At 42.0% G+C, this 21,343-nt stretch overlaps 1 protein-coding gene across 5 annotated transcripts in view; it reads right to left on the reverse strand.

Annotated features, from left to right (window-relative positions):
* COL19A1 (collagen type XIX alpha 1 chain) overlaps positions 1-21,343 on the reverse strand; it is an 885,342-nt gene that overhangs the window by 692,487 nt on the left and 171,512 nt on the right. For all 5 annotated transcript variants that reach the window (XM_033936698.1, XM_033936699.1, XM_033936697.1 and 2 more), the window contains exon 7: positions 5,453-5,533. In XM_033936698.1, coding sequence (XP_033792589.1) covers positions 5,453-5,533 — 81 coding nt within the window. The remainder of the gene's footprint in view (positions 1-5,452; positions 5,534-21,343) is intronic.

Genomic DNA, 21,343 nt, shown 5'->3' on the forward strand with positions numbered 1-21,343 from the left:
GGCTGAGAGGAGTAAAACCAAGAAAAAAAACATTATGAATCAAATTGTGTACTAATGTATTTAATAAAATATACCATGCTCTGCACCCAGCCACCCTCACTCCTTGCCAAGCTCTGCACCCTGTCCCCCCTCCCTACCAGGCTCTGCACCCTGTCCCTCTTCCCTACCATGCTCTGCACCCTGTCCCCCCTTCCCTCCCTCCTTGACAGCAGCCATTCAGGGAGCGGCATGGGGCCAGGCTGGAGTGCAAAAAGCTCGCTCCTTTCTTGTACGCCACAAGATATGATGAGGCAGCCATCCAGTGAGGGAGGGGAAGAAGCATGGAAAGCTCACTCCTGCTAAGCAGAATTTTAAAAGGTACTGGGGGGGTGTTAAAAAATTATTATATTTGCTCCATAAGACGCACAGACATTTTCACCCACTTTTGGGGAAAAAAGTGTGTCTTATGCAGCGAAAAATACAGTACCTACGGAGATATACAAAATGTTTATAGTCTAATACTTCCTAGCATATCCCTACCAAACACTCCCCCCCCTTACTAAGCCACAATAGAAGTTTATACCATGGCCCAGAGTGCTAAATGCTCTGACCCTCCCAGAATAAGCAGTGGATTTTTTGTTTTAGGAAATTAGCCAGACCTTTTTTTAAACCCTGCTAACTGCTTTCACTACATTCTTCAGCAATGAATTCCAGGGTTTAATTATGCATTGAGAGAAGAAATATTTTTTTCGGGTTTGTTTTAAATACACTACTTAGTAGCTTCATTGCATGTCCCTTAGTCCTAGTATTTTTGGAAACAGTAAACAAGCAATTTATATCTACCCTTTCCACTCCACTCAGTATTTTTAAAGATCTCTATTGTATCTCCTCTGAGCTGTCTCTTCTCCAAGCTGAAGAGCCCTAGTTGCTTTAGCCTTTCTTCATAGGGAAGTTGTCCCTTTCTTTTTATCACTTTTTTCATCCTTCTCTGTACCTTTTCTAATTCTGCCATTTCTTTTTTGAGATATGGTGACCAGAATTACACACAGTATACAAGGTACGGCCGCACCATAGAGCGATAAAAAGGTATTATAAAATACACATACAAGTTTACTAGATGTTTATATACCACCTATCAAGGTTTATCTAAGTGGTTTTACAATCAGATACTCAAGTATTTTCCCTATCTATCCCAATGTGCTCACAATCTATCTAACTTACCTAGAACTATGGGTACCTAGAACTATGAGTGACTTGCCCAGGTCACATGGAGCAGTGCGGGGTTTGAACCCATAATCCCAGGGTGCTGAGGCTGTAGCTCCAACCACTGCGCCACACACTCCTCCATGAGGAGAAGATTAAAAAATTAAGGTGAATTTTTACTGCTGTGATGCTATACTTAAACTGATCTTATTAACTGACTCCCCATCTTGAATATGTATAAAATAGTACCATACAACCCCCCTCTTGTACAAAGCCGTGCTAGTGTTTTTAGCACCAGCTGTGGCGATAACAACTTGGACGCTCATAGGAATTCTATGAACCTCAGAGCTGTTACCGTGGTGGCCAGCGTTAAAAACCCTAGCGTGGCTTTGTAAAGGAGGGGTAATGTGTTTTGAGGGAGTAGAAAACTTTAAACTGTTCTACAGCTTTTTCAATGCATTCTTTTCTACAATTAAACTGATAATAGACTACTCCATGTATAGAGTTAACTTTTTTAAAGGATACCATCTCATTTAATAATTGACACTTGGAAACTTATGTATACAAAAAAAAACAACTACCGTGTTTCCCTGAAAATAAGACCTACCCCGAAAATAAGCCCTAGCATGATTTTCTGGGTAAATCTTAATATAAGCTGTACCCCTGAAAATAAGCCCTAGTCGCTGGCAGCAGCGCATCTCCCCACTCCCACCCCCCAGCACGCCCCTGCCAACCCTTTCATCTCTCCCTCCCATGTGAGCCCCGACTGCAAGCCAAAATACCTGGATACAAACGGCAGTGTCAGCAGCACAGTCTGGATTGTGGCCTGACCTTCTCACGCCCGGCTGTTCTGTGCTGCGTAGCTGATGACATCATCAGTGATGCGGCAGAGAAACGCCCGGACGTGAGAAGGGCAGGCCACGATTCAGCCTGTGCTGCCGATACTGCTGTTTGGTTTCAGGTATTTCGGCTCATGGTCGGGGTTCTCATGGGAAGGAGAGATGAAAGGGTTAGGGGGGGGGAGTGCGCGGTGGCGATGGGTGGGATAGAAAAATGATGCACAGCGGGATGGGAAGAAGGGATGGATAGAAGCTTCAAGGGTTCTGCTGCTCAAGGGATGGGAGGGAGGGATGGGAGGGATAGAAGCTGCAAGGGTTCTGCTGTATAAGGGGAGGAATAGAAGCTGCAAAGGTTCTGCTGCACAGGGGGCTGGGAGGGAGGAAGGGATAGAAAGATAATGCACAAGGGAATGGGTGAGAGGGAAGGAAAGATGCTGCACATGTAGGGGAGCGAAAGGAAATAGGAAGAATTGGGGTGGAGGAGAGGAAGGGAGAGATGATCATTGTACATGAAAAAAAAATAAGACCTACCCCGAAAATAAAACCTAGTGCCTTTTGTGGGCCCCAAATTAATATATGACAGTGTCTTATTTTCGGGGAAATATGGTAACAGTTGAGATTACTTTCACAATATCAGTTTCTATCATTTACACAGAGAAGCAACACATGGTACATACCTTATTTATTGTTATGCAAAGGTCAAGGATAAACATCTCACAATTCTAACTTAGCCCCTCAAACAAAAAGCCTATCATCTCAAAATCTTCTCTCAGAAAATCAAATCCTCAATCAAAATTCCCAGGGAAAACCTAGTAAATGCAAGAGAACTATCGTAAAATACAGCCCAAAGCAGAAAAGACTCCCCCCCCCCCTTTTTATGAAGGTGCGTTTGCATTTTTTTTATCACCAGCCGTGGCGGTAAAAGTTCTGATCCTAATAGTAATTCTATGAGTGTTGGAGTTTTTACCACCGCAAAGATCGTATTTTGTCTTGTATTTATTATACTAAGTGATGGAATTATTAGAAGGTTTTTGTCTTCCGATCTCAAACTTCTAATAGGAATATATGGAATAATATACCTTTCTAGGAATGATGGAGCTTTAGTTGTTAATATTTTGAATGTTAATAGTGCTATTTTATAGGAGATTCTGTGGACAATTGGAAGTCAATGAGCTTCTTTGAGCAGAGGTGTCACATGGTCAAATTTTTTCTTATTTGTTATAATTTTAATTGCGGTGTTTTGAATTAGTTGTAGTCAACAGATTTCTTTAAGAGCGATTCCTTTGTAGAGCGAGTTGCAGTAATCTAACTTTGAAATGATCAGTGAATGTACAAGGATATTCAGTGACGATGAGTCCAAGAATGGAGCAATTGATCTGATCATTCGTAACCTTTGAAAACACCCTCTCACTACTGCACTAATCTGATTGTGATATGTAAATTTTTGGTCAAGAATAACCCCCAACACTCTAATCTTAGTGACTTTCTGTAATTGGATATTATTTACAGTGGAACCTCAGTTTGTGAGTAACCCGGTTTGCGAGTGTTTTGCAAAACGAGCAAAACACTCAGCAAACTTTTGCCTCGCAAACCGAGCATGTTCCGATATGCGAGCACCTCCCCCCGTTCTAACTGGCAACGCACCCCCCGAACCGGCATCGTGACCGCCCCCCCCCCCACGAGAACCGCATTGCACCCCCGTGCTGAAAGCGGCATCCGCCCGCCCTTCCTCTCAAAAATGCTCCTTACCCCTTCTGCTGGTTGTGAGAATGAAAGCAAGCTCCCACCTCTTGCCAGGGCCGGGCCTTGAGCATCTGCACATGCTCAAGGCCTTCTGGCTCTCGTTCTCCTATGGGGAAACTCGCTTTGATATACGAGTAACTTGATTTACGAGCATGCTTCTGGAACGAATTATGCTCGTAAACCAAGGTTCCACTGTATTTTGATTGGGGCAGTGAGTTTTAATCCTTCTTTCCAAGGGAAGTGTATTATTTTTGTTTTGTCTGTATTCATTACTAGTTTATTTTCGTCAAGCCAGTCTGAGATTATACTTAATTTCTTATTGACATTTTGGAATTCCTCTGTGGAATATGAGTCTAATGGAAGTAAAAGTTGAAGATCATCCACGTAGGCAAATGCTGTAAACCCAATAGACTGACAGAGAGTTAGCAGAGGGGCTAAAAAGATATTAAAGAGTAGGGGGGGATAATATTGACCCTTGCGAGATGCCAAAGTTGGTAGATATCATGTCTGAGGATGAATATGCAGGAGACGCTCTTGGTGTTCCACTTTAAAGTCTGATCAGTCGAGATACACCCTGAGGCAGCAGATTTGTGAAATGCTGGCCACCATTGGTGTACCGATCAGCTGCAGATAAGTGGAAAAGTTTTTCTTCTATATTTTGTTTTTTTGTTAGCAAAGCACAGCATAAAGCTTTTACTTTACTGAAGGTTTTTTGCCAATGAGGTGACCGTTCAACCACCTTTAGCAAACCACTTTGGTGGAGGTGGGAGGGCCTTTGTCTGAGGCTTTTTCCTTCAGTTTTAACCATTTAATAGCTTATGCTGTTCTTATACTATACCATTGGACATTTCAACATCAGTTGCAATTGAGAGTGTATATTATTATATATATATTGTTTTTTCATGATATCTGAGTTATTTTGTGCATTTAGGCCTGTGGTCTTAAAACTTGTGGCCCGGGGACCATATGCGGCCTGCCAGGTACTATTTTAAGACCCTCGGTATGTTTATCATAATCACAAAAGTAAAATAAAACAGTTTCTTGATCATATGTCTCTTTAGCTATAAATGACAATATTATTATTAAGACTTAGCCAAAAGGAAAGACTTATAAACTATAAAGAGTTTTACCTCATGCAAAATTGTCATTTCTTTAATAAGACATTAATTATTTTTTTGGAGGCCCTTCAAGTACCTACAAATTCAAAATATGGCCCTGTAAAGGGTTTGAGTTTGAGACCACTGATTTAGGCCATAAATGGTATAGAAATTCTTAAAATAAATAAATAATGGCAGATTGTGTAGGCAGCCTTGCACTCTCTTCTTTGAGAACAGCAACCCTGCCCAGAGTTTCAACTGATTCCCAAAGCAGTTCATCTTGAACGCAGCAGGGACAAGTTCCACTCGCCAGTGATGCAGCTATACTATTTTGAAAAATGGTGGTGCCTGATCCCTAGCAGTAATTTAGGCATGCATCCATAGGAGTCAGGTGCTGCCATTTTCAAGATGATGGCACTAGAGCACTATTTAACTGGCTAGGGGCCATTCCTGGCAGGCTAAATAACACAATATCAGACGGTCTAAAAATGTTTAAAGAAAATATTGTTTATTGAAAAAAATAATCATATATTCTACGTTATCTCAAAAAATTCTTAGCAGATTACACATTTACATGTATAAATAACTTACTGGGCCTTCTGGTATCTCACAGCAAATCTCTTGAGCAACAAAGCTTGGGTTGCAATATACCGTTATCCTGAGAAGTTCAATCTAATCAAAAGGAGAAAGTACAACTTTATTATGTATAAACATGGATTTTTTTTGCACATTATGATACCTTCTTTTTTTAATTTAATTTTTATTGATTTATCGTAAAACTACTTTCTCCAGAAATTCAGAGTCATATCCAAACTTAAACATTCCATCAAGAAACAATATTTAAAAGAAAAGGAAAAAAAAAAAAAGCATTTGAATTTTAACTCTTCCTTAGACCACAATGTTCAACGTGAGAGAGAAATAGAAATTAAAGAGAGAAAATTATAATAATACAATTCAAGGCAAAGGCTATTATATGGCTAAAACCCCTTGGGTTGTTATAATTTACTGGACCCACAAAAGAAGAAAATAAAGATGCTGTAGCCCATGAGCTTTAAAAGACCAAATTCTTCAGATAGAACCCTTAATACTAAGCAGTTACTATTCAGCGACAGCGATTCCTACACAATTAACTTCTGCTGAACAGGTCCCCACATGACATTCAGCAGCAGCTAACTTGACAGTGCCACTGAATGTAATGTCTGCCGCAGCATTATTTGGTTAATTCCAGGGTGGTCCAGAGGCGGAGGCAAAGCATAGGTGGAGCCAAACGTTATCTGGACCCTGCCACTATTCTGTCCATTGCCCAAATAACCGTCTGGGCACGTAGTACCACATAAATAGCATTCTCAACTTGCTCAGATAACTATTGGGTACTGGCCCTGAGTATGGATGGCACACAGATAACGTCCAAAAACTGGATGTTCAGTGCTGCCTGGCTACTGATAGTCAATAAACCTGTCTTCCAGAAATCTGTCCCGGCCTTTGTTAAATCTTCCAATGTATTAACTTGGACTATACACTACAGCTTAATAATCTATTGGTAGAAAAAAATAGTTAACTCCTCCCTCCTCCCCCCCCCCCCCCTTTTATCAAGCAGCACTGCTGAGCAGCATGAGCTAAATGCTGAGTCACCCATAGGAATAGCATGGGTGGCTCAGCATTTAGCTTGTGCTGCTTGGCAACCCTGCTTGATTTAAGTGGGGTATGTTTTAAAGCAGCTACTACTCAATTTCATGTTTTATCCCTTAGTTCTCATGGGGTTAGCATTCAAAAACTTTGTCTAGATAACTCTGAGACATACCAAGATAATTCTTTAAATCTGAAAAATGAGGCTCACATGCCGGTTAAATTTTGTCTGGATAACTCATAGGGCTCCTTTTACTAAGCCGCGTTAGGGCATTAACGCGCGGAATTGCGTATGCTAAATTGCCGCGCGGTAGAAGCAAACGCCAGCATTGAGCTGGCGTTAGTTCTAGCTGCATAGTGCTAAAAACACTAACGCAGCTTAGTAAAAGGAGCCCATAATCTGGAAGAAATACAGATATGCCAAGCCTACCTTACTATGGCTATTTGACTATACCGCTGCAACTATTTGGTGATTATTTTTTTTTTTAATCCCCAATAGTTTAGGATGTGTGTGCATCACTTTTCTCTGTATTCAATTTTAACTGGCATTTAGATGCTCAGTTTCCCAGTCTTGCAGTATCCTCTTGTTTAAACTATGTTGCCTAATGTTGGTGTCCACAGTATATAAGTGGAGGAGGAACATACAGACAGATGAGACAGAGTAACAGGAGTTACAAATGGAAAATAAGGGTGACTAACTTAAGGAAAAATAGCAAATAAAATCAGAAAAGGTGCAAGAAAATGATCTCAACTATACTAGGAGTAGATAAGCAAGTTCTGCTACAGAATGTATAGCTTATGCATATACCGTATTTTCCAGTGTATAACACACAAACCCTTTTAAGAAAAAAAACAATTTTCTACATTCCTCTCTGCTGCCCCGTTTCCGTGTTCTTTAGCATACGCAATCACTCGTAGCTTGAATGCAATATCATAGCAGAATCTGCATTGTTTTTGAGCCATATTTTACCGAGATATCTCAACATAAAATATCACAGAGCACCGATGTTCTGGACAAATCTACCAAGTTCAAAGTACTGTACTGTACTATAGAACAGTCAGCATTAGAAAGAGAGCAGAAACAATGTGGCGTGTGTGTACAGTGCGTACTTGTGACACCTCACATTGTCCGAGAGAGAGCAGAAACAATGTGACAGTATATTAATATAAACCAGAAGTTTTAGAATGATTGAAATTTCAGCTCATAATTTTGATTACCGGTAAGACGCACCCCATATTTTAAGAGTATTTTGAGGGGAAAAAAGTGCATCCTATATGCCAGCAAATACGGTAACTAGCTTGTTAGTTGCGTATGCTGTTAAAGGTTTGTGGAGAAGAACCAAGCTTTCACCTGCTTCCTAATATAGATATAGTCTTGCATTAAGTGAAGCCCTCGGTTCCGGGGAAAATGGCAGAAGCACTGATAAAAGACAGCATCGATGAGCATTTTGAAAGAAATAAACTTCTAAACACAAGCCAACATGGCTTCTGCAAGGGGAGATTGTGCCTAACGAACTTACTGCACTTCTTTGAAGGAATTAACAAAGGGATGGACAAAAGGAACCCCAAAGACATCGTATATTTAGATTTTCAAAAAGCCTTTGACAAGGTACCCCATGAACACCTACTTCGGAAACTGAAGAACCATGGGGTGGAAGGAGACGTACATAGATGGATCAGAAATTGATTGGCGGTAGGAAGCAGAGGGTAGGAGTAAAGGGCCACTACTCGGACTGGAGGAGGGTCACGAGTGGTGTTCCGAGGGGTCGGTGCTTGGACCGCTGCTATTCAATATATTTATAAATGATATAGAAACAGGGACGAAGTGCAAAATAATAAAATTTGCAGACGACCCCAAACTATTAAGTGGTGCTCGGACTAAAGAGGACTGCGAAGAATTACAAAGGGACCTGAATAAACTAGGGGAGTGAGCGACGAGATGGCAGATGAAGTTCAATGTAGAGAAATCTAAAGTATTGCATGTAGGAAGCAGAAACCCGAGGTACAGCTATACGATGGGAGGGATGTTATTGAGCGATAGTACCCAAGAAAGGGACTTGGGGGTAATAGTGGACAAGACAATGAAGCCGTCGGCATAGTGTGCAGCTAAGAGAGCGAATAGAATGCTAGGTATAATCAAGAAGGGTATTACAACCAGAACGAAAGAAGTTACCCTGACATTGTATTGGGCAATGGTGCGTCCGCATCTGGAGTACTGCGTCCAATATTGGTCGCCGTACCTTAAGAAGGATATGGTGACACTCGAGAGGGTTCAGAGGAAAGCGACACGTCTGATAAAGGGTATGGAAAACCTTTCATACACTGAGAGACTGGAGAAACTGGGGCTCTTTTCCCTGGAGAAGAGGATAATTAGAGGGGATATGATAGAGACTTACAAGATCATGAAGGGCATAGAGAAAGTAGAGAGGGACAGATTCTTCAAACTTTCGAAAACCACAAGAACAAGAGGGCATTCGGAAAAGTTGAAAGGGGACAGATTCAAAACTAATGCTAGGAAGTTTTTCTTCACCCAAAGGGTGGTGGACACCTGGAATGCACTTCCAGAGGGCATGATAGGACAGAGTATGATATTAGCGTTCAAGTAGGGATTGGACTGTTTTCTGAAGGAAAAGGGGAAAGAGGGGTATAGATAGAGGACTACTACACAGGTCCTGGACCTTTTGGGCCACCGCGCGAGCGGACTGCTGGGCACAATGGACCTCTGGTCTGACCCAGCAGAGGCACTTCATATGTTCTTATGCTCTTTCTGGGACTACATTCCATAGTATAGGGGTTTCTCTGGCGAAAGTTCATTGGTCAATGTCGCATCACATCATTTCCTTTGGAAATGGTATGGTGGTTAGGGAGGACCTTAGTGACCTTGGAGATACATAGAAGGGGATCCTGTTCTGAAGTACCCTGACTTATTCACTTTAAGAACCTTGACAGTTAGAATTTTTAAATGTAGCCTTATATTGTACTGGTGCCAATGAAGTTTTTGCCAAAATGGATTGATGTGATCATGACACTTACAACCTTCCATCAATCACGCTGCCACATTTTGAATCAATTGAACCTGGTGCAACCCCTTTGTAGTTAGACCCATGTAGAATGCATTACAGTAAGGTTTAGGGTTCATTAAATGTTATATTCTGCCTTTCATCATTATAAGTAAATAGTCAGTTTACATTTGAAAAGAATGAAAAAGTATCATCAGTATACAGAAGAGAAAGATACACATAGCAAGACAAGTTATAGTAGGAATCACAGAGAGAGAAAGAGGAAAAAAAGGTCATTAGTCCAATAGAAGAGAGAAACTGGAGAGGAAGGACCAAGATATCATGTCCCTGAGTGCCGCTCACTACCAGCTGAGGAAAGAAAAGCGTGGAGAAAAAGGTATGTTTTAACAACATCTCTAAATTTAGAAAACGATAGTTCCAGGTGCAATTCTCTAGAGAGAGAATTCCATAGAGAAGATACAATCCCCCCCCCCCCACACACACACACACACCCAACAACAACAGAAGATCAATTACCAAGTAGACCGGTGGGAGAAATAAATAAACTTTATGTAACAAACATTAAGTTCTAACAGGGCATAAACAAATGTTGATAACCTCCTTTCAGTTCCTTCTTTAAAAATTATAGGCTCAAGGTGCAATGAAATTTTTTCATTCACCACACCCCAGCTTTGGAATCTATATTAGTCAAATTTAAGTCGTCTTTTAAAACCTTCCTATTTAAGGATGCATTTGAAACCTAATTCTACTTTCCTTTAGTATATGAAGTCTACCAATTATGTTGTTCCATCGTATTTTTCTGCTATTCTTCAAATGTTACTTTCATTCAGGCTTGTCCCCCTCCTTTCATTCTTCCCTTTCATGTGATCTTTCTTTATTATATTGTAGTTCTGCCCCTCCATTCCATTTGTACCAGTGAGTCGCTGTCGACCAAATGTTACTTAAGTCTTCTGTATCTAATGAAAATTGTTATGCTCTGTGTGACTATTGTAGTTGATTGCGTATATCTGCTTCTGTAATGTTACTTATTACAAAAAAAATAAAACTTTTTGAACTTAAAAATAAAATGTACATTTTTGTGAACTTTTTGTACCACCATTTTAAATTGTACAGCGCTTAGATTTTCTTAAACGTTTTTATCAAATGTTAAATAAACTGTAAACTGTAGATAAGAAGGTGTCTGTTATATAATATTTTGTGGGTAAGTGTTAACATTTTAAATTGAACTCTACAACAAGTGGGAAACCATTGGTATTGGATCAACAGCAGGTTGGCATGATCTTATTTCCTGTGGAACTCTTTGGTGGATTTGTTTGCTTGTTTTGCGCTCATGATCTTATTTATTAGCATTAGAGAGAATCATTGGTGAAACACTGTCAATATCCTAGGAATTAAAAAAAAAAACAGGAGATAATTACTTCCCAAAATTTGGAAACTGGAAAACATACTGCGAAGACGACTCTGGTACTCAATGTCTTTTATTTATATATCGTGACGATATATAAATTAAAGACATTGAGCACCAGAGTCGTCTTCGCTGTTTGTTTTCCAATATCCTAGGAATGCCTTATTTTCTTCATTTGTCAACTGCATTGTACTCATGCGGCTTGTGTAGGACGTAAATATCTGATATAATGTAACGTAATCCTAACTGATGCATTTTCCACTGTTTGGAGTCATGTTAGTTAGGTACAGGGGAAGACCAGAGTAAATGGCATTGAAGTAATCAGATGCTACTAAAGCATAGAGGAAAGTCAGTTGAGAACTTGATGTAATAACAACATACTGTTTTGAATTGGTGGAGGATGAAGAAGCATTTTTTTTTTTCACTTTCATCAAGATTTGATATTCAAAAGAAAGACACTGACCAAGGTAAACTCCGAGATATTTAAACTGCTCCAAGCGAGTAATAGGTTTCCCATCAATCAATACAATATGTAAGGTGAAGATGCACAAGAGGAGTTCCATCCTCTTTATCATCTTGGTCACTCTTCTTTGAACCTTTCCAATTCAGATATATCTTTTTTTGAGATATGGTGACCAGAATTGAACCCAATACTCAAGGTGAAATTGCAGCATGGAGCGATACAGAGGCGTTATAATATTTTTAGTCTTATTTACTATCCCTTTTCTAATAATTCCTAGCATCTTGTTTGCTTTTTTGGCTTCCGTTGCACATTGGGTGGAAGGTTTCAGTGTATTACTCTACTTGTCAATTTGTCTCAGTATATCTTCCAGGTTCATGAAGATTTCTTTCCTTTCCTCTGCATTGTCACCCTTGAAAAACATTTCTGGTTCAGGTAGATATTTACATCTTCTTCTATAAAGACTGAAGCAAAGAATTAATTTAGTCTCTCCACTATGGTCTTATCCTCCCTAAGTGCCTCTTTTGCTAATTGATGATCCAACGGTCCCACAGATTCCCTCACAGGCCTTCTGCTTTTGATATAACTGAAAACGTTTCTACTGTTGTAACCCCTGGCCTCCTATGGTTGGTTATATGCAAAGGAAGCAGGCTAGAAGGACAGTATAAGTTAACAAGAGGCTGAATAGAACAAATTTCTCCTTTACCAGTATATCGGGGTTCTGGGACAATGATTCCCAGAGCTGTATGTATAGAGGTAGATAGCTATTTAGAGAAATTTTCTGCCAGCTCCCACTAAACTATTAAACAGAGAGAAACAGGTTGTTTCTCCCTACTCCAAACTGCTCCTTTCTCCTTCTCACTTCTCATGTCAACTGTTCTCTGTGTTTTTGGGGTTTTTTTTTCCTCTACACTGTTTCTCAGGCTGATTAAAAAAGAAACTCTGGATCTTTCAAAACAGCCAATAATAGCTTTCTGCTCTTGGCCATGGGAGGGGTCCATATAATATACAGACAGTTTTCCTGTTGCTATGACATTACAGGCCTGCAGTGGCGTACCAAGGGGGGGGCGGGAGGGGCGGTCCGCCCCGGGTGCCAGCCCTGAGGGGGTGCTCCCGGCCTTGCCGTTCAGTCCCCCCCCACCCCCAAAGGACCGCTCGCCCCACTGACCTTCCTGCACCATCTGTGAAGCAGCCCGCAGCGTCAGCGATCCCTGAACTGCTCGGGCGCTGCTTCCTGCGCCGCGGTCCCGCCCCTCCTCTGACATCAGAGGAGGGGCGGGACCGCGGCGCAGGAAGCAGCGCCTAAGCAGCGCAGGGATCGCGTAGTGATCCTGCTGCGGCTGCTTCATAGGTGGTGCAGGAAGGTCAGTGGGGCGAACGGTCCTTCGGGTGGGGGTGGGGGGGGACTGAACGGCAAGGCCGGGAGCATAGGTAGTGCTGCTTCATAGGTGGTGCGGGGAGGCCAGGGGGGCGAGCGGTCCTTCAAGGTGGGGCGGGCGGGCAGGCAGGCAGGCTTTCAAGGGGGAGGGGGGTGACAGGCAGGCAGGCAGGCCTTCAAGGGGCGACAGGCCTTCAAGGGGGGGACAGGCAGGCCTTCAAGGGGGGAGGCAGGCCTTCAAGGGGGTGACAGGCCTTCGGGGGGGTGTGCAGACCTTCAAGGGGGAGGGGCAGGCCTTCAAGGGGGGGCAGGCAGGCCTTCAAGGGGGGGACAGGTCTACAAGGGGGTGGGACAGGCCTACAAGGGGGTGGGACAGGCCTTCAAGGGGGGGGGACAGGCCTTCGGGGGGTGCAGGCCTTCAGGGGGGGTGCAGGCCTTCGGGGGGGTGCAGGACTTCGCGGGGTGCAGACCTTCAAGGGGGTGCAGGCCTTCAAGGGGGGACAGGCCTTCAAGGGGGGGACAGGCCTACAAGGGGGTGGAACAGGCCTTCAAGGGGGGTGCAGGCCTTCAGGGGGGGTTCAGGCCTTCGGGGGGGGTGCAGGCCTTTGGGGGGGTGCAGACCTTCAAGGGGGTGCAGGCCTTCAAGGGGGGGACAGGCAGGCAGGCCTTCAAGGGGGGGGGACAGGCCTACAAGGGGGTGGGACAGGCCTTCAAGGGGGGTGCAGGCCTTTAAGGGGGGACAGCCCTTTGGGGGGGACCCTGGTTTAGAAGTACACGGAGGGAAGGGGGTGTTCAAAGAGACGTGCATATGCCAAACTTTGGGGGGGAGGAAGAAATAATGGGTCTGAAAATAGAGGAGAGGGAGAGAGATGATGGACCACGGGATTTAGGGAGGGAAGGAACAGAAAGGGAGGGAAATTGGACACAAGGGATGGTGTGGAGGAGTGATAGAGATACTGGATAGGAGGGTAATTGGGAAAAGAAAGGGAGAGATGGTGGACTCTGGGGTGGTGGGGAAGGAAGGAGAGATGCCGGATGAAAGGGTAGTTAAGAAAAGGTGGATCTGTGGAGGGAGATGAAAAAAAGGAAAGATACCAGACTTCCTGGGGAGGGAAGGGAAATGGAAAGGAAGGACAGAGTTGGCAGATGGATGGTTAGCATGCAGAAAGAAGAAAGAAGGAGACCCTGGCAAGCAAGTTATCAGAAGAAAACCAGAGCCTTGGACCAACAAGATTTGAAATATAACCAGACAACAAAAGGTAGAAAAATTAATTTTATTTTCTGTTTTGTGATTATAATATGTCAGATTTGAAATGTGTATCCTGCCAGAGCTGGTGTTGGACTGCAAACGTGAGCTAGGATTTAACAGAGAGAGGAAAAGTCCTTTTTGTTTCTTTATTTTATTTACACCATAGCGCCAGTGTGATTAGGAGAAGCCAAAGGGCGTGAAAAAGCTATAAAACCCACCAGGAGTTTTGAAAAAAATCACCCAACTGGGCACGAAAATCGAATTGAAAAACCAATTCAATAGGCTGAATCGAATCAAAATTTTTTTTCCTGAATCTGGCAGCATTAGTTTGCGCTACTGTCTTAGACTTTAGGACCTGGGATTGGGTAGAGATTGCATCCTCAGTACTTTATAATGCAAGTGAAACGAGGATTTGGTCAGACTTTTGAAGGGTCTGCAGAAAAAAAATATTGTATAGGCCGGGGACATGAGACAGCAGGAAATGGGAACTTTTCGTCCTTCTATTTTTGTGAATGGAAAGGCTGAGGATGTCAGAGAGTTCAGTTAAAATATGTGCTTTATAAGAAAATATAATAACGTGTTTTATAAAGTTTATAGCATAGCTGGCCTACCCAATGAGGTGTTCCTAGTGGTGGTGGTGGCAGCGTGTCAATGTGTTGAGAGGAAGAGGTGGTCTGGGAAATTCTGCTGAGCAAACTCCGGGCCCATTTCCACCCCCCAGTTAGTCCACTCCACTCAACTGGTTCACACACTGAGTGGGTCTTTGGGTGTTGTTTTGGGATCTCTTCCAGTGGTTTATCAGTATCTCCTTCTGGTCCAAGGAAGAAAACTTTGTTATCCTTAGCATTGACCTACATAATATGTTTGTAACAGCGCTGCTTGTGTGGCATTAGGCTATGTAGTGATCGAAAGAAAAAAACAGACCTTTGCACATTTTTGCACTATATGGTGGGTGTATGAGGAGATTCACATTTCCTGCACAGCTAAGTCCATGTGAAGTTACCTTGTGCTGTATTTGACATCTAGCAAGGTCTCTGTTTGAAAGGAAAGATCTAAACTTAAAAATGAAGTGGCCAGAAGTTATGGTAAAAGCAGATAGTGTAGCTGGTTTTAAGAAAGATTTGGACAAATTCCTGGAGGAAAAGTCCATAATCTGTTATTAAGACATGGGGAAGTGTCTGCTTGCCCTGGATCGGTAGCATGGAATGTTGCTACTCTTTGGGTTTTGACCAGGTATTAGTGTCCTGGATTGGCTACCATGAGAATGGGCTACTGGGCATGATGGACCATTGGTCTGACCCAGTTAGGCTATTCTTATGTTATGTTCTCATCTGTAGGGGCCTTTGTTTTCACTTCTTATTTTAATGTATTTTTTTTCTGGGAACTTATCAGTGTTTTTTATAATGGGAACAAAAATGGAAGAGAATTAATGTATGTGGGATGAGGGGGTAACTAATTTCTTCAGCTAAATAATTCAATCCACTTCAAACAGACATAGAAGAACTCACGCACCATTCACACACCCTCCAACCAAAAACGTCAAAAGAAAAAAACTGTTCGACAACCTCCTAGCCATTCGAGCTGCAACACTCGACCCCCAACTCTACAACCAATTGACATCGACCACAGACTGCAAAACCTTCAAAAAGAAATAAAAACCCTTCTATTCAAAAAACACATAAAACCGAACTAACACAATCAGAACTGTCCCAAGCATCACCTGCAACTACTCCATATGTACTTCTGATGTCATGACAATTCAGACATAATTTATGTTATGTTATGTTTGGAATATAAGAAAATTTTCACTGCCTGTTTCTATTCTGACCATTTATTCCATTTCATGGTCATTACAAAAAATATTTTTTTACATGGGGGGGGTGTCAAAAAATGATGGGCCCCGGGTGCCACATACCCTAGGTACGCCACTGCAGGCCTGTTTGCTGAATTTCTGCACTTTGAAAGATTCAGTGAGCACAGAAATCCTCCTCCTCACACTCTCCCTCTGCTACAATTGGATGGGTTCCCACATCCACATTTAAGGCAAGTGTGGTAAGCACTGACTAGCCAGTTGAACAGATTTACTCAGAAAGTCAAGAACTTTCAACCTATCAGCAGAAATTTGTATAGACTGATTAGAAGAGGTATCCAATTCATCATAAACAAGTTTTGTGACTGGCTTATGAGTCCTGTCTGACCTGCATACCACTACAATATAATCAGCATGCTGACCAAATGAGTCGTCTAAAATAGTAGGCATATTTTTACTATCAGCTGTATTTTCCTCAGTTATACCAATTAAAGGTATGGGAATATTAATATCTGCCAATATTCCCATGTAAGGACTGTTATCATAGGCTTGTTTGTTGAATTTCTGCACTTTGAAAGATTCAGTGAACACACTGAGTTTTTGCCTCTTTATCAAGTTTCTCTTCTAATTTTTTTTTTTTAGCCTTCTTTATCAATGTTTTGCATCTAACTTGCCAGTGCCTATGTTGCTTCGTATTTTCTTCATTTGGATCCTTTTTCGATTATTTGAATGATGTTCTTTTGGCTCCAATAGCCTCTTTCCCTCCTCCATTTAACTATGTTGTTTAAAAAAAACCAAAAGATCAATACTATGGAAAGGAACTACAATATAAATAGGAAAGAAAAGAGGGAATGCAGAGAAAGGTGTTGCATAAACTTTGAAACAGTCTGAGGATTTAGAGGAAAAGGCATATGAAATGGGTGAACTCAGAAATGGTGTACGGTAATCAAATGTAGAAGGCAGCAAAAAAGATATGAGGCTTAAGCTGAATCATCTAGGTGAAATTACTTCAGATTTTCAGGAAATAGTACAAGAGATCAGGGGAACAAGAGGATGACCCAGAAAAATTAAATATGCTGGAATTTCAAAAGGTCCACAAGGTTCGGGACTCCAAAGATACGATTTGACCATGGCATATTCTAGCCTGTTTTGCTAAATCTAATCTAATCCTTAGGTTTGTATACCGCATCATCTCCACGTTCGTAGAGCTCGACGCGGTTTACAGTAGGAGAAATAGGAAGGAATTACAACAGAGGGTTAGAGGTAGACGTGTGAAGAAAATTTAGAGGACTTGGGATATCAGAAAAAGAGACTGTGCTGCTGGCAACTTGACTAAAGGGTCTCTTACCTGGGAGAGCACTGAAATAGAGATTTTCACAGATATTTATTTACCACTTATATCCTAAGTGGTTTTACATTCAGGTACTTTATCATATTTCTCTATCTGTCCTGATGGGCTCAAACTTTATCTAGTGTACCTGGTGCAATGAGGGGATTAAATGACTTGTCCAAGGAGCAATGAGTGATTTGAACCCACAACCTCAGGGTTCTAAAGCTATAGCTCTAACCATTGTGCCACTTAGTCCCACTGGATATCTCTTCCAGAACTCTGTGCAGGCAAAGGGAACATAAAGAGAGTATGTAGAGGTTGCAAGAAGAACATGTTCTCTACAAGCGTTTATCTTTGATTTGGTCTCAGCTTCTTGATTAAAAGACAATGATATAAAACGACTTCAGTGGCAGAAGCCATGCAACAGCTTCAAAACACTAAGATAGCTGGATCCCACCGTACAAATTCTGCATTGTGCACTAAGAAGATAATAATTAATTTAATCCGCTAGAGCACAGGTGTCGAAGTCGGTCCTCGAGGGCCGCAATCCAGTCGGGTTTTCAGAATTTCCCCAATGAATATGCATTGAAAGCAGTGCATGCACATAGATCTCATGCATATTCATTGGGGAAATCTTGAAAACCCGACTGAATTGCGGCCCTCGAGGACCGACTTCGACACCCCTGCGCTAGAGGAACAGGTGGTAAATGCTTGAAACCATAATTCCCAGTGGGGATTTTCTAAACACTACTCCAGTGGTGGTTGTAGAGACAGTTCAGCAGGGCTGGAGGATATCAGATACACATTAAAGTGCAAAACCTGATTAAGTGGGCACTTGTGGAAAAGTATAGTTTGGACAAAAGACTCACTGTTACTTGGGACTTGTAGAGTGCTTTGGTTTTACTTACACTGCAGAGTTATAGCTGTATAATTAATAATGTGGGAACAGTTGGGTAGGGCAGAAAGGAGGTGCATCAATTCTCTGGATGGATGAGGAATACAAAGGCTAGCATATATGTGGGAAGGTGGTTGGGAAGGGGTGGGAGCTAAAGGAGAGGAAGGGAAGGATGGAGTGAATGGTTAGTGAATTGTGGGGTTCTTTTACTAAGGTGTGGTAGCGATTTACCGCACACTAAAAATCAGTACATGCTAAATGCTAATGCGTCCATTATATTCTATGGACGCGTTAGCATTTAGCACGCGCTAAATCAGCTACTGCACCATAGTAAAAGATGGGGTGTGGGTATGGAGAGTGAGTATATAACTATTTACCAGCATGGAAATTTAAATTGTTATAACTGCTTATGTAAGTTTCCATGAAATTGAGGGGCCTAAATGCCCCTACAAAGAGACAAATGTAGTTTAGACAAATTACATAAGAACATAAGAATAGCTTTACTGGGTCAGACCAATGGTCCATCAAACCTAGTAGCCTGTTCTCATGGTGGCCAATCCAGGTCACTAGTACCTGGCCAAAACCCAAGAAGTAGCAATATTCCATGCTACCAATACAGGGCAAGCAGTGGCTTCCCCCATGTCTTTCTCAATAACAGACTATGGACTTTTCCTCCAGGAACTTGTCCAAACCTTTCTTAAAGCCAGCTACGCTATCCGCTCTTACCACCTCATCTGGCAACGCGTTCCAGAGCTTAACTATTCTCTGAGTGAAAAAAAATTTCCTCCTATTGGTTTTAAAAGTATTCCCTTGTAACTTCGAGTGTCCCCTAGTCTTTGTAATTTTTGACGGAGTGAAAAATGGATCCACTTGTACCTCTTTCTACTCTACTCAGGATTTTGTAGCCAATCATTGACCCAAACTAACGGCATGGGTCAATGATTGGCTGAGTGGAAGACTTCAGAGGGTGGTGTTCAATGGCACACTCTCTAAGACATCAGAGGTGATTAGCGGACTGCTGCAGGGCTCAGTCCTGGGACCATCCCTTTTTAACATATTCATAAGGGACTTGACCTGAGGGCTTCAGGGAAAAGTAGCGCTGTTTGCCGACGACGCCAAACTGTGTAATATAGTAGGTGAAAGCAATCTCACGGATGGTATGGTGCAGGATCTGATCAAGTTGGAAAACTGGTCCTCAACATGGCAGCTGGGCTTCAACGCAAAGAAGTGTAAGGTGATGCATCTCGGCAGCAGAAATCCATGCGGAACATACACCTTGAATGGAGAAACACTAGCTACGACCTCAGAAGAACGGGACTTGGGAGTAATCATCAGTGCAGACATGAAGGCTGCCAAACAAGTAGAGAAGGCCTCATCCAAGGCAAGGCGGATGATGGGATGTATCAATAGAAGCTTCGTCAGCCGTAAACCTGAAGTCATAATGCCACTGTACAGGACCATGGTGAGACCTCATCTGGAGTACTGTGTGCAATTCTGGAGGCCACATTACCGTAAAGATGTACTTCGAGCTGAGTCAGTCCAGCGAATGGCCACTAGGATGGTCTCCGGACTCAAGGGTCTCTCATACGAGGAAAGACTGGGCAAGTTGCAGCTCTACTCTCTAGAGGAGTGCAGGGAGAGGGGTGACATGATTGAGACATTTAAGTACGTCACAGGTCGTGTCGAGGTGGAAAACGACATATTCTTTCCTAAGGGACCTTCAGTCACAAGGGGGCACCCGCTCAAACTCAGAGGAAGGAGATTTGGTGGTGACACCAGGAAGTATTTCTTTACAGAAAGGGTGGTGGATCACTGGAACAAACTACCGGTGCAGGTGATCAAGGCCACTAGCGTGCTCGACTTTAAGAATAAATGGGACATACACGTGGGATCTCTACGTGGGTCGAGCAGCACTCTGACTTAATGGGGTGGGACAGTAGAGTGGGCAGACTTGATGGGCTATAGCCCTTTTCTGCCGTCATCTTTCTATGTTTCTATGACTTCAATCATATCTCCCATCAGCCATCTCTTTTCCTAGCTGAAGAGCTCTAATCTTTTTAGTCTTTCCTCATACGAGAGGAGTTCCAACCCCTTTATCATCTTGGTCACTCCTCTTTGAACGTTTTCTAGCACCACTATATTCTTCTTGAGATAACATTTTATATATTTTTTAACATGCATAACTTGTTCTTTCTTAAAAAATACTAGCTGGGGTACAGAAAAACATGCACAGTAAAAATAAAAATAGACAAAACATAAAAATATCATCAAATGACATCAAGAACAGTTCAGTTTAGCTTTCACTTGCTGCTACTGTCATCCATTTAGAAAAAGAATTTAAATTTCATCAAAAGCTTGCTGAAATAAGAATGTTTTGAGGAATGTCTTGTAAATAAGTTTTTAATAGACCTCATATTAGCAGATAAATTGTTCTATAAATTTGGGCCCACTATGTAAAAAATAGAATTCTGATATTCATTCAAGACCTAAGGAGCTTGGTCAATCAATATGTACATAAGCTTGAGACAGTTGCAACCAGGGTGGTGTTAATTAGAGAAATTAGTATACCTGAGTCAGTATGTCAAGCTCCATCCCTGTCAGTATTCAAATCCAGACTAAAAGCCCACCTTTTAGAGACTGCTTTTATCTTCTAACCCCCTCTTGCTTGTATAGTATCCAAGCACGTCCGATCTTATAGAGCAGTGGTTCCCAACCATGTCCTAGAGGACTAACAGCCAGCCAGGTTTTCAGGATAGCCCTCATGAATACGCATAAAAGAGATTTGCATGTAATGAGGATGATAAGAGTGCAGATCCACCCCATGCTAGGGCTATCCTGAAAACCCAACTGACTAGTGGTCCTCCAGGATAGGGTTGGGGACCTCTGTCTTAGAGAGAGGAAGAGATAATGGTTACTGCGGATGGGCCATAAGGCCTTTATCTGCCATCATGTTTCTATGTTAAGCCTGAGATACTCCTTAACTCCCTACTTATCTGTTTATTAAACTGTAAGCTCTACTGAGAAGAGGCTATCAATTGAATGTTTTAATGTACAGCGCTATAGAAATAAGTAGTAGTAGTAGTAATGCCATAGAAATTTCCATGGATAATTTGTGATTCTAAACATCTTAAGAGAAAAACAAGTAGGGTAGGAATAATTATTGCTTAGAATATACCTTGTAAAATAAAACAAATAATCAAGAATAAAGAGGGTAGATAATAAATAGTTATAGTTTCCATGTATGAACAAATATTCCAGTGGTCTCCACTTCTATCTAAAATTACAATTTAACATAGAAATGCAGCTCAC

Source organism: Geotrypetes seraphini, chromosome 3 (assembly GCF_902459505.1).
Source record: "Geotrypetes seraphini chromosome 3, aGeoSer1.1, whole genome shotgun sequence".
In the NCBI taxonomy this organism is placed as follows: Eukaryota; Metazoa; Chordata; class Amphibia; order Gymnophiona; family Dermophiidae; genus Geotrypetes; species Geotrypetes seraphini.